This window comes from Acanthopagrus latus, chromosome 11 (assembly GCF_904848185.1).
Source record: "Acanthopagrus latus isolate v.2019 chromosome 11, fAcaLat1.1, whole genome shotgun sequence".
In the NCBI taxonomy this organism is placed as follows: domain Eukaryota; kingdom Metazoa; phylum Chordata; class Actinopteri; order Spariformes; family Sparidae; genus Acanthopagrus; species Acanthopagrus latus.
The window spans coordinates 29,391,057-29,414,390 of NC_051049.1; the positions used below are offsets into that span (position 1 = coordinate 29,391,057).

Sequence of the window (23,334 nt, forward strand, 5' to 3'; positions counted from 1 at the left end):
ATATCAGAATTCTGCTCAATACACTCAAAATGGACAATTAGTCAGTGAAGGTTCAGTGTTCATTTATGTGTCACTGGCTCTGGACGATAGCCTTGTTAAGTTACTTAGAGCCTTTTCTGTTTTCTATGCTTTTTTAACCACAGAGGTGATATGTGATGAAGATTCTCAGAGATTCCACAATATCGCTGCAAAGACGGCTCGCCTCTACGCCGCCTTTGTTTGTTCACACTGAACTAAGCAGCGCTGGCATACAGCCACACACAGGCATGTCATTTCGTACATCATAGCACTGAGTTCTGTGTGTCTTTGTCGTGTTTCCACCTGTTTATAATCACATTGATGCTGTTATAATGTGTTGTGATGTAACAAAGATACGTTTTTTGGCTGGACATAACAAAATGGGAATAGCGGACCCTGTCTGACTCTCACTCTTGGAGAGGGATTCTGACTGTTGTCTGGAGGAAGTTGTGAGAGAACTTCTCCTTGGTGAGGTAGAGCTGCTAATTCTCTAAAGAATTATAAACTAGATGTGATGAATCAGATCGTTCTAATACATGCACCACGGAGAGAAGACCCACAGGGATCTTTCCAGTCTTCCAGATGGTCTTGACTTAGAGGATATACAACAGAAGAGTGGTCACATACTTTATGACAGTTGTTACCCATGCCTTCCTCAAAGCACTGATGCTCTGATGTTTGTGTTGATCATGCCTTCCTAGGCAGTTACCTTTCGATGTTTTACTGGACAATAAGTGCCTTGGCTACCTTCCCGTTTTGCTCCTCATATGACATCCTGACCTGTTCTAACTCTGACAACTGTCCACACCTGAGGTGAAAGGCATGTCCCCTCCTCTCACATCCTGATAAGTATAAGTTGCCAAAGACTGTAACTGCAATAACACAACAGTGTACGACATTGCAAGTATTTTGCTTCAAATCACTGATGTGTTGGTTCTGAAAGCATACTTGTGAGGGTCTTGGCTGGAAGGGATGTTGATCTTTGATGTGTTGGAGAAGCAGTTACTCACAGTACCTCATTAGAATTCGATGAGAGCCATAGGTTGGTACTCATTAAGACTAGACACAGCAGACTTTTGAGCTACAGGAACAATGATGGGTGTCTTGAGGCAGGAGGAAACAGTCCTCTGTGAGAGTGAGATGTGAGTAATAACGTCACCCAGCTGATCTGTACATGTTGTTAGTACACGACCAGGTATATCATCTTTATATTCACTCTCTGCGGCAGTTTTCTCATAGCCGCCGCGGTTAAAAGCTTAAAATGCGTTCAGCTCATCTGGCAGCGTTGCCTCACACATGATGGGGGTGCTCCTGTGACATTTTGAATCACCTGCCACATATCTTTAGTGCTGTTGGTGTTGAGATGCCACCGTGACTTCCGTAAGATCGAAAGCTGTGTTTACTGTGTCTCGCTCCTTTTCCATCTATCTTAAGCTGTTTTCTTCTTCAAATTGTTAGTCTTAATAGTCACACAAGCTTTGTACCGTAGTTAACTCTAGACTTCAGAACCTGGTTCCACCCTGGTTCCTGAGAGAGATGGAAAAAATGACGAACGTGATTCAGAACGTACTTGCTGCCCGTCTCAACCAAGTGGACGCATCTATTGAGAAGCTGGAGGGAGGGCAGGAAGCTAACACAGAGAGGATAGCCCAACTGGAGCAAAAATGCACAGAGCTGTTGCAGTCTGTCACCAGCCTGCAACAAGACCACGACGAGCTGGTCGAGAAACACTCCCGGGCGGAGGCTGAATTTAGGGCACAACTCCACGACCAGGAGAATCGCCAGAGAAGGAAGAGTTTGAGGATCGAAGGGTTCCCAGAAGGAATAGAAGGTAACGATGCCGTTGCCTTCCTGGAAAAATGGCTACCACCGATATTGGGTCTCTCCAACACGCCGGAGATAGAGAGAGCGCACCGCACGGTTCAGAGGAGGCCGCAGGAGAGCGGATCACCACAAGCCTTTGTCATCAAACTTCTCCGGTGGAAGGACACCGTCCAAATACTGAGCGCCGCGCGAAAGAAAAGGGATCTCATGCACGGTAACAAAATAAAGATATTCCCCGATCTATCCCCAACTTTGCACAAGAAGCGGATGGCTTTCAGCGCACTAAAAAGCCGGCTCCGCCAGGGCAACGTGAAGTATGGGATGTTTTTACCCGCAGCCTTGAAAGTGGATACTCGCAGCGGGGCGACACGAGCGTTTGACTCGGTGGGTGCAGCAGAGAGATTTCTTTGCAGAGGATAACCGGACATGTTTTAACAAGATACAAATCTTGGATTATGAACAGACTGTCGAGTGAATATTGCCAACGGAAAACAAAAACGGAACTCTGCAATTCCCTTTCTTTTCCCACTTCTCTTCCTGTTACACTCGTGTTTTGTTGTGATACAGGCGGGACAGATCATCAGTGAGTAACTCAGCGGCAGTATTGCAGACTTTGAACTTGATTGAAAACCAGAATATTCTGCAACTAGCTCAGTTGAGGTGAGGACATTTGAACATAACTTACTGGATCAAGCACGCTGCTGAACAAACCCTGTCTAATAACACTTATCTGGTCAATTTGCTCAATTTCAGGATCTTTTCAGTGAGTAGGAGGGACTGTTTGAACTATAATGTACCCTTATGGGTATAAAGTTTGATGTCAGGGCCCAGTGTATTTTCTTTTCTTTTTTCTTTAGTGTTCTTGCTTTTCACCTCTGACTGTATAGGTTGAGTGAGTCTTGCAGAACTCTGGTTAAAGGTAAAGAGGTCATTGATTCTGAGTTATGGTAGTTAAAGTCTGTGTTTTTTCATATTGATCCCAGTATAAAGATTGGTAAGTGGGTGCACTGGGTTACATTTACATATATAACAGGGAGCTGAGTAATTCCTGTATGTTCTATAATGCTACCTCAACATGACGGACGCCACTTAGTTTTAGGGTTTACCTCTTTAGTTCGGGAAGAAGAGGTCAGGGTCCAGAGTTCGACAGAGGTTTATTTTTCTTTGCGGCTAATTTCCGAGTATGTGTACCTTGTAATTATACAAAGAAAAGAGGGAAATATTCTGTTCATGTTTAGGACTATTTTGTTATTTGTTGCAAGCTATACAAAGTACACATAAGCCACCCTAATGAGTTTTAGATGTCTGGTATGGAAGGTAAGAGGGGTAAACAATTGTGTGAAAAGGAAACGTATTGTAAGCTATCTGAAACAGCACAACACTGATATAGCCGTACTGCAGGAAACACATCTGACAGACAATGAACATGCTAAACTGAAACAAGGTGGTTAGAGTCACATATTTTTCTCCTCATTTACATCTCAAGCTAGAGGAGTGGCCATACTGCTTCATAAAAATATCCCATTCCAGGTGATTTCAGTCATGAAGGACCCTTTCGGAAGATTTGTTATAGTACAAGGGTTATTACACTTGGAACCCATAACACTGGTTAATGCTTATGGGCCTGACACAGATAATCCTCACTTTTTTAAGAAACTGTTCTTTACCTTATCAGACCTACACACAGAGGTCTACATGGGAGGAGACTTTAATTTAGTCTTGGATCTAATCTTTGATCGGTCTTCTCAGAAAACCAGCTCTCTATCACAGAGTGCTATATATTTAAAAGAAGAGATGTTGGGAATGGGGCTTGTAGACATTTGGCGTACACTAAATAAAGAAACTAGAGAATACTCATTTTATTCTCTGGTCCACAATAGTTATACCCGTATAGATTTATTTTAGATGCCCTCCTCTAAGATACACCAAGTCACTTCTTGTGAGTACTTAGCAAGGACCCTATCAGACCATGCTGCTTTGTTAGTAACTATACCAGCATCCACACCAATTACCAGGTGTAACAGATGGAGATTTACCTCACACTTACTCAATGATTCAGGATTTGTGAATATGATTAACAGGGAAATAGACTCTTTCTTAAATCTAAATCAAAACACTGTAAACCCTAACATTGTGTGGGATGCCATGAAAGCTTATCTCAGAGGTCAAATAATAGCTTACACCTTAAGCAAACGCAAAAAGTATTCAGCCAAAGTCCAATGGCTTGAAAACAATATTAAGAAACTAGAGAGACAACACGTACAGTCATGTGACAATATCATTCTGCAACAACTGAAATCAAAACAGCTGGAATATAACATGCTTAATACACATAAGACAGAAAATGCCATCAAAAGAATAAAACATAGATATTATGAAGAGGGAGTCAAGGCAGGGAAGCTTTTAGCTTGGCAGATAAAGAAAGAGGAAACAAACATGGCAACACACACAATCCAAAAGGACGACACATTTACTAGTAGTCCTAAAGAGATTAATGAGGCTTTCTTAAATTATTACCAGTCATTGTGTACATCTCAAGGATGCAACACTGTGAGTATACAGCATTTTTTGGATAAGCTCACCCTTCCAACACTATCTGATGGTAAGAAGGAGAGATTAGAGGGCAGTATTACAAAGGAGGAAGTGATGAAAGCTCTGACCTCACTTGCCTCAGGAAAATCACCGGGTCAGGACGGATTCCCCATGGAATTTTTCAAAGCATTTATTCCCAAATTGATAGAGCCTATGCTCTCAATGTTTAATTATGCCACAGAAACAGGTGGATTCCCAGAGTCGCTGGAGCAGGCACTGATTATTGTTTTACCGAAACCAGGGAAGGATCCTAAACTCTGCTGCTCGTACAGGCCGATTTCAATCTTGCCCAGTGATTACAACATTTTTCCAAAGTCCTTGCTCTACGACTTGAAAAAGTACCTCCTGACATTATCAACGTGGACCAAACAGGATTCATTCAGAATAGATCCTCTATTGACAATGTGCAATTAGTTTTTAATATAATTTACAGTTCCAAAATCTGACCAAAACCCGTGCATTGCAGTATCACTCGATGCAGAACAGGTTCTCCAGGTGTCCCCCCTGTAAATCTAAACCTGTGGACTCTTTATAATGTGTTCTGATTGAGAACCCAGCCCCAAAAACCTGGATGGAAATCCTGGAAAGTGAAAGAGTTACGTTTTTTGCGCTAAAATACATTATTACATAATCGCCATCAGTAAACTAGTCGCTGCGTGACTCTATTACTCGCGGGGACAGAGGCTGTTTTCTGGGGGAAAGTTCACTGAAGTCTTGGTCGGGAGAGCAGACCATCGCTTCCATCATCACAACCACCTGAGTGAGTTAAAGGTTTTTGCCGGTGACAGACGCTGTTTTTCGGGCAGAAATGTGACGAAGAGTCGTTAGGAAAGGCGGGAGGACAGATACTGCTCCGCCTACATCAAAATCAGCAACAAACCGATCCATTTGGTTGCCTATTTTTTCACCTTTTCCTACTCCAGCTCTGACTGTTACAGTGTTACCATGGAGATGGATACAACGTTGCCACAGACTTGGCAGAGTAATATTTTGTAATATTTAATGAGTCACGCGTGCTGTCATGCTGATTTGAGCATGTTCTAAATTTCTTGTTGACCAATCAGATTGCTTGGTCGGAACTACTTGTTGTATAATTCCAGTTCACCCTCACTACTCATTTGGGTTAACCAGGTCTGTGTGACTGCCTCCCCCACCTGATCCTATTCAGCATCAGGTAGTGATCATCTGACAGCTCTGCTCTTCTCTTTACCAGTGTCCAAGACACATGCACTTATGAACAACTTTATGCTCAATTATAGTTTTCTTTATGGCCATTCTATGATTAACACAGAAATCTATAATAAAGCACGACTCAGTTTCAGATTAGGCATCCCATTCCTCTTAATCACCCCCTCCAGTTTTCTCTGTCACTGCTAATGGGTGCCAAAGGCCTGCTGAGGGTTGAAGTCCTGATGGAGAACTACAGCCCCCCAGATCACTAGTTGCTTCCGAGACGACATCCAGGGACTCGAAAGGTGGGTACACAGAGTTTCCGTTCAGTGCATAGACACCAACAACAGTCAGAGCCGTCCCCAAGCATAGAAGTATCCCAAACTTACCCTGCCAGGAGTTGGGTCCCAAAACCAGCACTGCGCTCCACCTCCTGTGCAAACCCAGGTTCCTTCCCTGCCAAATAGGTAATGCTCCACATTCATAGATCCAGTTTGTGATGCCAGGCCTCTTGATGTCCAGCTTCCCACCTTCATCTGCAACATTGCACCCAACGCCCCTGCAGGTGATGAGCTGAAAGGGTGGGGGCTCCATGTTGTCTTTGAGACTATGCCATATTTTTACCTTTGAAGTTACAAATCACTCCATTTCTGGTGCATCGTACTGGTGTAGCAAGATACTGTATTAATCAAGGCTTAGTCAGATGAGTGCATCAACATTTTGACCAGCTTCTGTCATCTGGACCATGATGGCAGATTAATTTGAACATTAGAACATAAACTGTAAGTGCTTGTGAGTATGTGTGTCTAAACAAACTTTAGTAGGATTCTGCAACCCCTGAACCCCTCACTCATGTTTATTAATAACTGCCAGTGATATCAAATTTGTATATGTAAAACATTTATTTTGTGTACAAAAGGTAGTTCAACAACAGTTTATCATGAATGAAAATTGACATTTAGCATGCTCCTCCCCCCGCCCCCCAACATGAATAACACCTGGTCTATTTAAGTGATTAAAACTTGGGTGTTTTCAACAGAATAATAACATAGTTGTAATCAAATCACTGTGCATTTTAAAATAATTTGTCAGTGCCAAGTCATAAGTCCCTCCAGGATCAGAGTTGTTTTTTTGGTTTTATTTTGCTGGTTAATGCAGCTAAAAGAAACTGCAGCATATTTTCTTAAAAAAAAAAAAAAAAAAAACTGTCCTTAATGCATTCTCTTGGCCAAATGTTATTCTTTATTTTATATTTTTATAAAACTCTTCTATGATAAGTTTAAAAATTGCATCATCTGTTAAATGTTTAAAAAATGAACTAAAGATTGTCCTTACTGATATGCAACAGAAGGATAAGAAAAACAACTTACTTGATTCAATTACAAGGAAGTTTTACTGAGATTGAAGCCTATTTGATTTTGAACTTTGAAAAGTTCTATATTAAATTTAATTCCATACCTAAAAGAATTGCAGTCATTGTCAAATTCAATTCACAAATAATTTTTTTTGCAGGGATTAGTTGAATTTTCATTACTCGTTGTGGTTTAACTGAAAGATTGAGAATTCCTGGAGGGACTAACTTACCATTGTAAATCAAAGCCTTACAATGTTTCAGTTTAACAGAGCAATCAAAATCAGGCCAGTCTCAACTTAGGAGTTGCAGTTCAGTAAACACTGCTAGACTTTTTCTACATTGCTCATTTATAAATTAGCTTACAGTTTTTCTATCCTTCTCTCACCAAATCAAGACGTTAAACTATACGCAGAACATTACAGCAGTAGTGTTCACCATTGTTTTATCAAAATCCTGAAGTTTATCCAAAGCCAATATCAGCTTCTGTGTAGGTCATGAACACCCAACCTTTATCACCAAGAAAACCTAAACACAAAATATGTAAACAAACTGATTACATAAAAAAGAACTATAGAAAAATAACTAAAATGCAACACACAGCATAAAACAAGAAAACTGAATTTGAGAGGGCACACAAGTTATGAGAGCAACACTCAAAAAATGTTCTACAATCCCATATCCATAAAAAGTTAGGATGTTGTGTAAGACAGATAAAAACACTGCAATGTTTTACAAAAGAACTGTGTTTACTAACAAGTTTAACAAAGTTATCCTGAACCAATGTAGTAATATCCTCATAACAGAGCTGCTCAAAGTGGTCCCACCAAACATTCTTTTTTTTTTATTTATTTAAATTTAAAATTGCAGTTTCATTTTTTGTGCAGTAAAAATGCCCTTTAAATATCAAGTATACCTAGAACCCTATTTTACATTTTAACAATACAAAACAATAGGTGGGTGCTTTTTGGCTGTTGGCCCACCATTACGTCTCAGTTTGGGCTTCTACGGGAAAAAGATTGGGCACACCTGCTTTATACAATCATGTGCTTGATAAAGCGGCGAACCTCGCCCCATCCTTGCATGTGAACAACTGAGTTTGAGGATGCGCCTTTCATTACCGATCATAACACTATCGCCTATGACTAATGAACCTCTTCAGCTGTGGAATGTTCCAAACAGGTGTTTTTGGAACATTCCACAACTTTCAGTCTGCTGGCCCTGTCCAAACTTACTTAAAATGTGTTTCTGCCATTAAATTCAAGATTAAATTCAAGATGTACTTCTGTAAAGAACTGCATGTTGAATTTTATTGTGAGTTGATGTGGTAAAAACACTAAATATACGTTTTTGTACTGTTTACAGTTGAGCACACTGTTTGATTTGTTTTACACAGCATCCACACCTTTTTGGAATCCAAAATAATGTGGGGATACAGTAACAGAGATGATGATGTTGCTCTTACAGTTTATCTTGTGTGTACTTAAAATACAGCCAATGCTTTGTCAATTTAAAAGATTGCCAGATTGGCAGAGCCAGTACCAAGGCTTTTAATTTTAGCAGTCCAACTGAGGATCGAAACAACAAAAGCCTATCTACCAGTTATAACTCAAACTACTTATTTGGCCACTCAGTATTTTAACAGCAATGCTACTTCGAGTGGTTCAAGGAGAAATGAGCCAACAGAGAAAACCTGATGACTGTTGTCTCAGCAGAGGTGACAAACATCTTAATACATAACCATGAGTGAACAAGTTGTATGAATATAAACCTCACTAACAAAACAACCCTTTCATACAGGAGATGTATGTGGGTCCTCTGGCAACCAGAGTTGACCCATGGGGAGCTGTCTCATAGCAGTGTTAGCAGAGCCTCTGCATTCGGCAGTGTAGTTCAAGACAGTTCAATGCTAGCACCATGACATGATTACCAGCAAAAGTTGGTGATTCATTTCTCATTGTGTGTGTATGCACGCACTTCTTGTTACTTTAGCTGTATATGCATGTCTGCTAATTTCTTTGGCTCAAAAAGTCTGAGCATCTAGCAATCCTGAGAGCCACTTAATTTTCAAAAGTGTCTACACACTGAATCAGAGCTAAAACATCAGCAAACACTGAGGCAAGAAGCAAGACTGCAATGGGCTGCTCATGGTAAGGAACTGTTAGACATCTACCAAAAACCAAAACCCTGATAGGCTGAAAGAAGATTTCAGTTATATTTGTTAATGGACTTCAGATATTAATGAGCACAAAAGGTTTTCACTCCAATGTAGTGTTCAAAGAAAATCTTATATGAACTAGCCACTGCTGCCACAAATGCTAGGAGGCAATCGACATGTCATTGAGGGGCTCTAAGGCAGCACAACTGACCTTGGTGCAGTTTCCAGTATATACAAACACTGCTGATCACCATTATGAAATTCAAAAACTTTTTTTGGGCTACATGAAGGCAAACAGCCTGCTCTCTATGTCACACATCAGTTTCATTCCACTACAGACTAAACAACGTCAGTACAGCTAACCCATTTAACTTTTTTTTATGTAACTGCTTGAAAACAATTTGTCAGTCAAAATTAACCTTTTGTGCTTCTGGTCAAGGAGTTGGCCAGCTGCAGGAAGCCCATACAGGTTACAGCAACAGTTCACTGAAATACAGCCTCAACAAAGAACTGGAGCATAGAATCATACTGGCTTTTAAACACCTCATCAAATGTTCAAATGTTTCAAATGTTTATCTTCAATTCAGCTCTGCCAAGTAAGTCTGACATCTGCTGACCTCACATTTCATCACGATCCTTAAAGAAACAAAAAAGAGCTGAAGAAATTAAGACAATGCAGGATGATGGAGGGACAGCTTCAGAAACAATGATTAGGATTCTGAGACTGTGACCAAAGGGTTTGGAGTGCATTTGTAATGGTCTCAGGTCTGATGTCTAGTACCCGCAAACCAGCAGTTGATTTGCTGGCTAACTCTTGATTAGGAAAATCTATCGCAATTCCCTCAAAATTAACAAAATGCATTCAACAGGCTTTGTGATCTATCTGTAATTTCAACTCCATTTCCATGCAGATCTTTCAAAAGAATAAATCTATCCAGGTAACACCACAAACAAATGATATAGAAGCAAAATACCTAAAGACCTTTGTGTGAGAAAGGTCATGATTTTGGAGGAAAAAGTAATCCTTCAATTAAGCTAAATTACAAGTTGCTCATCATTTGTTCAACACTAAAGTTATTCATTCGTTATGTCTTAATGGCCATACAACTGAGGTCCTTTATCTTCAGAACTCAAATGACAGGTTATTTTTAATGATTTCTGTGCAGTAGTTACACATTGTGTTCTACTGTTCATAAAGGATGAAACCAAAATGTTTACCATGGAAAAATCAATGTCAAACAGTGGAATGAATGACTGACATGTAAGATAGTATTAATCAGGTAGGGAATATTCATATATCTAAACCCCACAGTCTGACTTTGGATCCAAAATCGTTGCATGATCCACAGATGTTGTCATTTTTAGAAACAATTACACAAAGCAGGTCCAGAGAGTAGTTCAAACATTTCTTAAATTGTCTTGAAAAATGATGAGGCAATGGACTGGATTATATCTGATTGGCTCTCGAGCGAAAAAAAAAATCATAATGACGCAAAATAGAAATTAACAGGAAGGCTTCACATGATGGCACATTCTCTGGATGACACCTTGCCCTGCAGAAGAAACAAAAACATTCAAATTATCAGTAAATATCATTAATAAAATACAATGTGTATGCACAAAAACCATGCATTGAGCCATGCATCCACACTGATGAGGACGTTTGCAAAATAACAGTAAAAAAATAACTCGGTGAAACTGACAGTCTACACAGTGTTCATTTGTTATTTTCTGTTCTTCCAGGTCAAATGAGCTGCGGAACAGGCACGTGTACTGATATAATAATAGATCATCAAGGGCATTTCTACACCTATTTATACATAACTGTGGGAGTGGAAATGAGACTTATGCACAAGGTTTAGAAAGCTGATGAAAGAATATGTATGTAGGTTTGTCTTCATGCATACACACACTTTCAGTTGTTAATCTACAAGTTTTGTGCATCCGCATTACAGATCACACTGTAAATCAACTAGGGGTGGACCTTCCAAGTAATTTACGTATTCAGTATTCACATTCAATTATTATTGACCACTCGAAAAAAATGCATAATATCAACATTGGGAATGAACACAAAGATCTGCAAAATTCTGAACCTTCTTGCAGTGTGCATAGGTGTGATTAGTAAAGGACAAAAAAGCAGGAAAATATACGGCCCCACTATGTCTCACTATTGTCACAATAGTGACAAAATAGAAGTTGACATTTCTGCTTGAAAATATGTGAAACTCTTGAGCATTAGATAACTTTTTTACCATTATTTTCTTTATTATCAGGGTTCTCCCCAGACGATGGATCGGTGGCACTGCGCCACTATACCGCCGCTTCACATACTCATTTTCAGTGTTAGCTGCTTTGTAGTGGGCGAGGGTGACAACCCCCCCAATCCGACGATAGCGACCGTCTCCCCCACCCCACATCCTGATTTATGAGAGCCTCATTTTCAGGTCGGAAAAGCCGTATTTCCAGATTTATCTGGAAGAATCACACCCCTGTATGAAGTAACAGGGCTCATTCCAGGGCCATAGAAAAACCAAGAGCATGAGGACGCAAGAATAAACACAAAAAAACAAGCCTAGTCACCAATGTTTCTGTTAAGTCACTGCTCACCATTTGTGCATCATCCTCCTCTTCCTCTCCATTCTCTACATCTACCTGAGTCTTGGTTACACTTCTTCTGGCCACCTCCTGCAATACAATCAGTCAGCCCACATGAATCGTAACAGAATCACCATAGTGCAAAGCTTCAGTAAATAACACAAGGACAAACATGTGGTGGCCTGCCACCAAATCAAGGACAGTAAGCCATGTATGGATGCCCTTACCTCGCCATCAGCGTTCATCAAAGAGGTAACAATATCACTTCCTGTGCCCCAGGAAGCCTGGCTCTTCCACAACAAGTCAGACGGTGGACTGTGGGCGACACCAGCATCAGCAGACCACACCTGTAAACACACAGTCATAGTACATATGTTACTATGTCAAAGACAGATTTTACACTAAAGGACTCAATAGCACCATTATAGCCTCTGCATCTCAAATTCTAATCAACTGGTGCAGCACCCGTTATAAATGTGTGTTTTTGAAGCATTTTGGGCCCATTGCTTATGTTGGAGTGGATGTGCTTTGCCTTTCATGTATATAGCTTTAGAGCCATCTGGTGGGGTCTTCGGGTTAGTAGAATCAGTAGAATGCCGTCACCCAATACATTTGCGATAAGACTGCGGCAGCCCACAAACACCCGCTATAAAGCAGCTAACATTGAAAATGAGTATAGTGGCACTGAGCTAGCAGTATAGCGGCGCAGTGCTGTTGTTCCACTGTCTGGTGAGAACCCTGTATATGCGTCAATCCTTGGTCGGGGGCAGCCTTACATACAACTATGGCATATTATTTATCATGTTATCATCAATAGGCTGCTATCATCATGGCATAAACATGTTTTCAACTGTGACTGATATGACTAGCATAGACAGCAAGGTATTACTATGATCCATATTGGGGAAGACATAATTCTCCCAGGACAGTATGTCTCCAAACAACAGGATGTAATTTGTGTTTCGTTCAGACATTAATATTGACAATTGCTTATAAGCAATTGTCTCATAGATACTCAGTGCTACTGTAGATATGCCCACAGAACAGATGTCTGACAAACTAAGCCAAGGCTAAGCTAACTGTTTTGCTCCTCATAGGGAGGCCTTCAATATATCTGTGTTTACAGACTAAGTGTCTCTGACCCATTTTACCTATTAGTCCTCTGGCCAAAGGGGAGAGACTGTGCATCACCCCCCTTGCTACATTATTAAACAGATAACCACATATGGAGGCACTTCCTCCTGAAGCTTTAAGATATAATTTGTACACTTGGGGAAGACAGGTAAGGACTGTCAGGGAAGCACTGTGAAGACAGACGTGATGTTATGTTGCTCCTTCATGATCATGCTTTATAAACTACCTGAACGTAAGTCATCGGTGTCTGAGTCTTCTTCATCTCTCCCGAATGGTCAAGTGAGCCAAAATTCCACAACAATCCATCTTTGGATAGTCTGACATTACTGTGTGTGTCATAGATGTGTCAATTTAATTCAATTCTTACAGTTTCATCGGGTCCCCGATCAGGATATTTTACACAGCAATGGTTTGACCGAGTGTGAAGTTGTCTCCAGTTACAGGATGGCCACATTGGCTGCGGGAGCAGCATGTGTGCGTGGCATTATGTCTTTTCATCTTAGCATCCATGTTAACAGGTAAGAACAGCCACACTGGTGCTTTTCATGCGCATGTCAAGTAAAGCTGCAGCGATGCTTCATCTCAAGATTCAGAGTCTCACCCATGCACGTACGCATCCAGTGTGGCCAGATGGTTATACTGACTCTTTCCTGAACTATGAACACTGTTCACATTAAGCTCTGTGGATTATCCTGAGTGAGTTGGAAAACACACCACTGCTCAGTTTCTCAAATGTCTTTCAATGGATTCCTTTCCCCTGCTGTAATAATAATGATAATTTCTATGAAACCTGTTGAAAAAACTTGACGCTTCTTCACAGGAACACAGGACATACACATTCTGTTCCACTTCATAATTCTCACCGTCACTGACTGTCCTGCTTTGAGGGTAAACTTTGGGGAGAACTTGTAGATGACCTCGTCCCCCTCGTCAACCTGTCTCTTCAACCTCCAGTTGCCCAAAGGCTGGTCCTGCAACAAACAAGTTCTGCTTGTAAATTCTGCTGAATTTATTGGAGACATCAGAAGGCTTAGTTTAACTATAGTCATCAGCATTTACTGTTACCATAGTAGAATTCATTGAGTCTTTTATAGTAATTTATTGTTGTAATATGGTGGGTCTACTATTCACCAGGTCTTGGTCATCTAAACAGACTAGAAATGCACCAATCTAACATTTCTAATCCTAGTCCAGCTTTACACACCTGCCCAGTCTCATTGACCAATGTGACTGCATTTCCATCCATGTCAGTGGGTGATATGGTGACTGCTCCACTAGCTGTGGCCTCTTCTGACACCAGCAGCTGCCCCTCACCCATTTCCACCTCTGGGACATCCTTAGCCTCCACTCTCTTTCTCTTGGAGCGGGAGGAGGAAGATCCTGTTATCCTGGAAACAGCTACTCTAGGTGATGGGCTGGGGGACAGCTTCAGTCTGAAAGAAGATCACCAGTTAACAGTTAGTGAGTTATGCAACACTCCAAGGCACAGAAGGCTTTTCTGTCACCACGTTAGCACAATCAAACTTCAACTGTAGAACTGGCTTTTATTTAGCCCTGATATAGTATGTAAAAACATCAAGTGTAAACCATTAGTTTAATGGGTGGCATCATTTTGGGTTTTTTGGAGCCTAAATTTACCATAATTGGACAAGATTGTGGAGCTGGGAAACATACAAATAGCTGCACCCCTATCATGATTGGATATGACTGTGAACCCAAGGACAGGTTGTTGTAGCAACTTGTCAATCACATGGTAACCATGCTCTCAAGAATACCTTGCGTTACTTCAAATTAGGGATACAACGGTTAGAGGTTTCATGATAAACCACAGCAAAATTACAGACGATAAGTATTACAGTCCCATATTCTAATTATCATTAATATTGTGTTTGATTATCTTTCTTTAAAGAACTCACAGTAAACATTGTACAGCATCAACCTTAGTTAGCAACAGTCCCTCAAAGGCAGGCACACAGAATGCAGCAGGGCTATGTTTGTGTCAATGAAAACATGGCTCTGGACATTTTTAAGCCTACGAAGAGAGCTGAAGTGCTGTCATAGACCAAGAAGCTCAGTCCACTGTTTATACAGTCATCACTGGCTCCCCTATTTGAAATTTCTTCATTACTCAGACCTTGCTTCAGGTTAGCCATGTTGCAGCCTTTACTAGAGTTCTTATAAATACCAATCTTTGAAGAGCAATGAGCAAGGACACATGAGAGCAGCATTCATGGAAGTCATCTAACTGGCACATTCCCCAATTGGATATCAGTTACTGATTGGCATGTGAGGTTGTTAACCTGTTGGGTTAGTTCAAAAGACACCATAATCACATATTGGGCATGGTTTCATAATCATAATATCATAACTGCAGCACATATACACCGGTGCTGATAATGATGAAGCAGTATTAACCCAATTAGACAACAGAAACTGGATCCCTGATCGGGGCACAGTTGTGGAGAGATGTTAGATCAGCACAAAATCGTTGGGTTGATTATATTGTGGAGGCAATGTTATCTATGTAAAAGTAATGGAGTAATAACATAACTGATTCCCTTTTTAATGTACATTTTTGGCCTTTTGATATGACAGCATTGAGAGGTGGCTGGAAACAGGATGAGAGAGAGGGGGAATTAAATTCAGAAGATAAAAGTTCCTTGTCGAGTGTGTGTGTGTGTGTGTGTGTCTTACCTGTGCTCCTCTCCCTCCAGCAGTTTCCTGTATGCATTGATCTCCATGTCTAGGGCAAGCTTCACATCTAACAGCTCCTGGTATTCACTGAGCTGAGTGTTCATCCTCTCTCTCAGTTCGCTCATCTCTTGTTCTTTTGCTTCGATGGCACGGCGGTGCTTGTCTCGCTCTGCTGACAGAATTTCTTCCAGCTCCCTTATGCGATCCTCTGAGGCAGCCACCTACAAATACAAACACACATTCAACCAGAATAACCCTCATTTAGCTGATTAGCAATATAATTCTTGAAGCTACATTGCAAAAGTACCCAAAATTGGGAGTTGTGAAAGAGGTCCAGATTTGTGTGTACAGGTAATAATTAAGCAGTACCTGTTTCTGCAGGGCATTCAGCTGAAATCCAAGGCTCTCAATTCTCATACGTGACTCCTGCAGCTCTTCCCTTGCTGTACCCATTGCCTTGTCATTAATCTCCGAGGACACTTTGGCATTATCCAACTAGAGAGAGAAAAACTATGAAAAACTGTTCTTGTGCATCTTCCAGCAGGATATAGCTGAATCAGCAGCTTCTGAGATCGAGGACAGCCATCTTCCAAGACAAATGAACTGAACTGGAGCACACTGGAAGATTTGCAATATCTGCAGTAGAGGATGTATGAGAATCAAACTGTCAGAAGCAAAAATATAATTGTCTCTTACCTTGGCCTGGAAAGTATGCTCCAGTTCTTCCTTATAAAGAGAGACTTGCTCATCATGTTGCCTCCGTAGGTCCTGGTGGGATTACAAAAACCTAATTAATGCTAATCCACAAATGTCAGGATGTGGTTATTATAGACACATGTTCAATATTTAACTGTCATGTATCATCACAGTAACAGTGTTTCATACATTGGCAGCTGTAAACACTCAAAAGCATTATAAAATACATCCTGTGATTTGGTGCCTACCTGTATACTGAACATATAAAGAGTAGATAACGTTTATAATAATCAGAGAACGTTACAGATGTTGTTTTTGGTTCCTCTCTGTTACCCGAATATATCCGTACATGTGTGTGAATGAGAGGCATTAATCTATAGCACTTTGTAGAAGGAGCTTTATAAAGTCCACTCTATTGACTTGTATTAGTTCACGGGGCTGAGCTGCCACATCTAATATGGGGGCGACGTTGATGTACCATCCAGCACCGATACCTTCAATTTATTACTGGGAAGAATGACTGTGAAAGCACCATGTGTTTCATGGGTCTGACTGTGAGACTGCAGTCTGCCCCACAGTTACTCTTCAGAGTGGCTTCATTACGATCTCCGTAAATGTTAGAGCATTTGCACACCGCCCTCTAATGTATTAGATGCGTAACACAGTCGGTCAGACTGGGGCAGAGGAAGGAGAGGTCACTGACGTCAAATTCAACTTGAACTTTGGACTCTTTTTTGCAGGGGGCTGGGCATGAAAGAGAAAAAGCAATGTCCTCTGGTTTCCTTTTCAGTTGTGTGACAAAATGAGCAGTCTTGAAGAAGAAAATGAAAATGCAATTTGGATGATTTATTACTCATTTTATTTATGAGTCAAATTACGCAGCTATGACTTTGAAATGAAAAAGCCTTTCTGCTAATGCATTTTAATTTTCACATTTGACATTTTTTAATTTTAGTAACTATTTGCTGGGGCATCTTTTGAAAAAAACTTAAACATCCTTTTCTTATTCATTTAAATTAAGTTACAAAATGAGTAAAAAAACTTAAACATCCTTTTCTTATTCATTTAAATTAAGTTACAAAATGAGTAAAAAAACTTAAACATCCTTTTCTTATTCATTTAAATTAAGTTACAAAATGAGTAGTCTTGAAGAAAATGAAAATGCCATTTGGGTGATTTATTACTCGTTTTATTTATGAGTCAAAAAATGAGAATTCTGAAAATGAAAAAGCATTTCTGTTAATCCATTTTAATTTGAATTATGGAACAGATTTGCATACAGACTTACTACCTTTAAAACTCTTGATTTTTGTTATGGTGACCATAAATTATTTAGAGCAAAAACATATGCATAGTGTGGTTTTTTAAATTAAGATATGATGAATTCAAATCAAAGGCAATTTAATGATTTTTTTCAGCCTGGTATTTCTTACATGTCATTGAATACATTTAAGACTTTTAGGAACCTACAGATCCCCTGCCAAGTTCACTGTGGGTAAACTTGTTTTAACAGCAATGCCAAACACAATCATATTGTGTGCTAATGTGCAAGTGTGATAAAATGGTTGTAGCAGCGCATCATGCGTACTTGAACATCTGTTAACAGCATCGCCCAAATACAGCTTTAAAATCCAAAATTTCTGACATTCATCACTTTGCATTTTTGAGTGATTATCACTCTTTTCAGACAATCAACGGTATGTTGGATTTTCATATAAACCTTTTTCCTTAACCTTGATTTCATGCACAGTATATTGCTTCGGTTGCCTACCTGTACCATGCCACCTCTGAACATACCTGTAAAGCTTGTGCCAGTTTGAACTCATAGTCCTGTCTGACTCCAGAGTCCACCTCCACTATTCTCTGCTCCTGTCTACGCCGAGACTCACGCACCTCCTGAACACATGGAGAAAGATGTACAACTGGCTGAAACTCTTGATGCCACAGAAAGGTTACCATTTTACACCTGTTGAAGGAGTCATTCTGCTTTGGATGCGGGTGTGACTCTCTAAGTATGTATATATTCTATCCCGTATACCTTGCATGCACATGTATTACAGTAGAGTAGTTAAAAAAGGAAATAACTGAATAATTATCCCCCCAGCATATATAAATCACAAAAAAAATGTGTGAAACATTGTGTGCATTCTTAGATTAGACTACAGCAAGAAAACACATTTTGACAAACAATTAAGTTTTATAGGAGGGAGAACACATAATGATGAAATGCTTTTTTCATTTAATTTGTAGGTACATACTGCTTGGTAGCTTGTGAATTTCCCTATTGGGACCATTAAAACTACACTGAAGACATTACTGACATAATTGTTTATATCTTAAAATCAGTCTTCAATCAAATAGACAAAGCTAACAGCTGATTGTTTGTCAATGCCATTTGTGCTCTGGCATCCTAAGAGGGAAATCTGTAATTCATTCTATAATAAGTAGCAGTCCTGTGGACATGTCACTGGCCTTCACAAACACACACTTCTTACCTCTTCAAACATGCTCTTCCTGAACTCTAGCTCTTCACTCAGTGATTGACAGCGGTTCTCCAAGTCTACACGCATCAGTGTCTCTGCCTCCAGCTGGCGCTTAGCAACAGCATGGCTGTCCTCTGCCTATAGATGACCAAGTCATAAGAAATGTTAGCACATGGACACTTAAATGTAAATTTCACTGACTGATTCATCATAGGCAAGATGTGGTAGAAAAGCTAAAAAGATTTCCATGACAGTCTTGCTGTCTGTCCTGGAATGAACACTGACTATTTTTTTTTCCTTTTTTATCTTTTTCATCATGTGGACTATAACATAATTATTGGATGTATGACACCTACAAACTGAAATCAATTTTACAAGCTCTGAGTCTTAATGAACAATGAACTGTCACATGACACAGAAACAACACAGCAGGTGTGAGGGGGCTTACACATCTTCACAACAACAGAATGTTTTTAGAAAGCTCTACGCGTTGAATTACAGATGTTTGGGTAAAATGTTGAAGAGAGAACTTGAAATCTATGATCAATCCAATTGACGCTGGAATCGATCTTCAAAAGGAGTACCTACTACCAGTAGTATTGATATTTTGGGTTTGAACCCCCCCACCTCATGTTTTGGTTGCTCTAAAGGCTACTGAAGAACTGTCTTTCATTAAAACCACAGTGAGACTTCAGACTGTGTACCCCTTTACATTTCCATCTTCCCTCCAGATACACAGCAGATAATCTTGCAGAACATACCTTAGCCAACTGGCTCTTCACATCAGCCAGCTCAGCAGTCAGAGCTGCATTCTGGCTTAGAGCTGTAGAGAGAGCTGCTTCACTCTTGTTCAACTGGCCTTCCAAACCACTGGCCCTAGACACCGCTGCAGCAAGGTCATTATCCTTCTTCTTAGCACTGAAAGACAAGGACAGACAGAAAAGACAGTTACTGCCACAAACTGAAAAATGTGCATTGGTAGTCTTTCAATTAGGAATTATAAATAAGAATGTTTTCCTGACAAAGTATTATGAGTTTCTCTCATTAGATCACAGAAAAAGAGCTACAGAAATCATTGGAACTGAAGACTGACATGTTATACATGTGCTTTACAAGTGTAGGTAGTAGTGTAGTGTAAACTCTTATGTGAGAGTCTAATTAGGAAACATCCCAAAACTGAGGGCAAAATTAAACAAAAAAATGTTTTATTTCTGTATTTATTTATTTTAACACTGATAATTTAAAAATGAAGGTTCCTCTGATTAGGATGATCAGATGTTTCTTCACTTTTTGTCATCAACCGTTTTAAGTTTTTAGTGGCATAGTAATATCCTCATTAAAATGTGGGGAAAATAAATGTATAATTGTATATTTTTATATTGATTCAAAGAAGTAGGTTAAAAACAAAATTATAAGTCATTTCCAAACTGTAAAATACCGATTTCAGAAAAGTAAATAGGATAGAGAGTCTGATTACATGTCAGCTGTTTCAATCTCCATGCTGAGGTCTTTGTGATTTCCATTCAGTAACAGTATTTCCGTGGTCATTGCCAAAAAGACCTCAGAACCCGTGAAGGCATTCCTGACAGTCATGTATGATTATTGAGTTTATTGCATATAATTGCATATTACCTGCGTGTGGCTTCGTCAAGGTCAGCCTGAGCCTTGCCGAGGTCTATCTGTAGCCTGGCTCTCTCTCTGGCAGTTTCATCCAAAACTCGACGAGCATCAGCCAACTCTGCCTCATACAGAGACTTCAGCCCTGTCACCTGAAAAGTAAGACACAAATTCGTAACTTGATGACCTGGCTAAGTGGGGGAAAAATTTAAAAAAATAAAATAAAAAAATTATATTTTACTAACTGTTGTGGGGTGGATTTTTTTTTTTTTTTTTTTTAAATTAGAGGTGAACAAAGATTTTTCAGTATTTTTCTTATGTTCTCCAAATCCGATGTTTGTTGCATGTCAAATAATCTCTGTCACTGCAAAAGTAGTTATGCGGTTTTCTTTCAAAATTAAATCCATTTCTAGATTTTGAAGGAATTAAACTGAGCATAAAAAGTCATTTGTTTCTATATAATTGGGTACATGTCCATTTTACGTGTGTATGTCTGTGTGTCCATTTAGTTGGATGCCGTGAGTATGTTTTGATGGTACAAACAAAATCCTCGGGCCTGCCCCGCTACTCAGTACAGACAAGGATCTTCATCAGCACTTATTATATTACAGGGACAGTAAAGTGCTTCTGGGACATTACGGAAAACTCAAACAATTAAGCCTCACACAGCTATGGACGCCAGGATAGTGTTAAAATAATCCAAATTCCGAGGTCAGTTAGTGTTTGAACGGGATTTGAGAACATTATTTTTTATCTGTTATTTAGAAAGACTAGGACTCAAAGCAGTGCCAAAAAGCACCAACTAAAATAATAGAGCTTAAATTCAAGTTTCCTTAAATATGTTGCAATGCTTCCACGAAGTACACATAACAAAAACTCATAGGTCTCCCTCAGATTGGCGCGCACAGCGCACCCGCTCAAACCCACTTGGCCCAGTTATGCAATCAGTTCACATTTAGCGTGAACAAAGTCGTCTGTGTTAGTAGAGTAATGCATTTAGCCGTGAACACATATTGAGCAAAACTTTGAGGCCGGTTATCACCCACTGTTAACTAACATTACAACTAACCTGGGTTAGTCGGCATGTACCTGTAGTATGGCTCACTTTTATTGATACGTTAACAACGACAGCCTGTATAACTTGGGTCACACTAGCTTATATCTACAAGGACTTTGACTGTAGAGATCCGTCCGCTCTGAGTGTGAGCTGGAGCAAACAGTTTAAGTTGGTGTTTGACTCACCTCTCTTGTAGTCACCTCCTCTTTCTCAGAAACCTTGACCATCAACCGGTCGTTCTCCAGTTCCAACGCCCGGACACGGTCAATATACACGGCCAGCCTGTCGTTCAGGTGCTGCAAATCTTGTTTCTCTTGTAAGCGAGAGATTCGGGTCGGGGAGAGAGGTGTAGAGGCCGCCGACCGGCCAGCTTCACGGCTTGGAGTAGCAGTCGCCATAACGGTTCTTTCAACAATCCTGAGTTTGCTTGACCACTCGGTGAGCAATTGAAAGTAAACGTACCTGCGGTCTTAGTTAAATGAGGACGTAAAACAGTTTATCTTCCTAATTAACGATACGATGTCATTCAATGAGTAGTAAGCTCATGCAATGTCTCCGACAGTTGCCAGAAACAGTGATGTGATTCCAAGATGGCCGACACCTCTCTCAGAACCGCGCCAAAAGCAGAGAATGCTTCCTGTCTCGCAATGGATGATGGGAAAGATAGAAAGAAAGCACCGCCTCCCCTGGACAGCAGAGAGAACAGCATGCCGCGACAACAAACAGGAATCATATCAGACAGCTGAGCAACAGCCTCTTTACAGCCAGAGCCGGCCCTGACCAATTTGTTGCCCTTGGCAAGATTTTAGCTGGAGCTCCCCTTGCATCGCAGTCACACCAAATAAAACTGATGAAAGAAGCACGTGATAAATTAAAAATACAATATAAATCAGGCATTGCGCAAACATATAATAAGAATAAGAATATTCTATTTATATACAAACTAAAAACATGCTGTGTCACTCTGCTGTGCTGAGGTAGAGGGACAGGAACACCTGATGCTGTGTAACTGGGCTGGTGCTGAAATATGATAAAAGTACATCTGAAGAGAGAAAATATGTGACCACTGCATGTTACATTTTAATTAAAAAAAACAAAACAGATGCTCGGTGTGCGCTATACATAAGACTTATATAGACTAATAATGAAAATACAATGAGATTTGTTCCATTATTTAATAGCAAAGACTATTAAATAATGGAGTGGCCTTTTTTTCTGGGTTCCTTGGCTGGTTACACTGTACCTGCCTGTTTCAGTGCACTTTACTGCTTTTTGCACTCTGGATAGACTGAATTGTGTTGCAATGGTGATAAAGTTGAACGACTCTCATCGTATTTTCATTATTAATCTATATTAGTCTTATGTATAGAACACACCAAGCATCTGTTTTTCTATTAAACTTTAACATGCAGTGATCACATATACTTCTCTCTTTTTTGACTTAAAAGAAATCAAATCTTGAATACATACATGCAGTTTCTGTGTGAGTGTATGAAAATTGATTGTGAAATTGACTGCGATTAACTGGATCAACAGCAGCTTTGCTGTTTTTCTGTATGGTACGAAACTGTAAGACCCTGTACCGCTAATTCTGTAACAGCAAAACACACGGGTTTAGAGGTTAAAATTGGACATTAAAATTGGTGAGATAAGTCGTATGTAGCAATATTCTTCTCACAAATAAATATACATTGATTGGTCAGTAGGATTAGGGAAATAGGTTTGTTATTCTAATAAGGAAACATTTTGGAGACTTCCCCTCCAGCGATGGTGATTAATACACAGGCTTCATGCACTTCCAAAGAGAACAAGACACACACACACACACACACACACACACACACACACACACACACACACACACACACACACACACACACACACACACACACACACACGTGATGGTTAGCTCCAGGAGATGGCAGTAATGCGATAATAAGAG

At 40.0% G+C, this 23,334-nt stretch overlaps 1 protein-coding gene across 1 annotated transcript; it reads right to left on the reverse strand.

Annotated features, from left to right (window-relative positions):
* Positions 1-6,796: 6,796 nt before the first annotated feature.
* lmnb2 (lamin B2) lies at positions 6,797-22,026 on the reverse strand. Its single transcript, XM_037114665.1, has 13 exons — positions 21,578-22,026; positions 20,351-20,487; positions 19,480-19,636; positions 18,731-18,856; positions 18,033-18,131; positions 16,236-16,307; positions 15,909-16,034; positions 15,540-15,760; positions 14,050-14,278; positions 13,709-13,816; positions 11,939-12,058; positions 11,724-11,801; positions 6,797-10,666 (listed from the first exon to the last, which is right to left on the reverse strand). The coding sequence occupies exons 1-13, from the start codon at positions 21,788-21,790 to the stop codon at positions 10,631-10,633; spliced, it is 1,722 nt and encodes a 573-aa protein (XP_036970560.1). The 5' UTR covers positions 21,791-22,026; the 3' UTR covers positions 6,797-10,630.
* Positions 22,027-23,334: the final 1,308 nt, after the last annotated feature.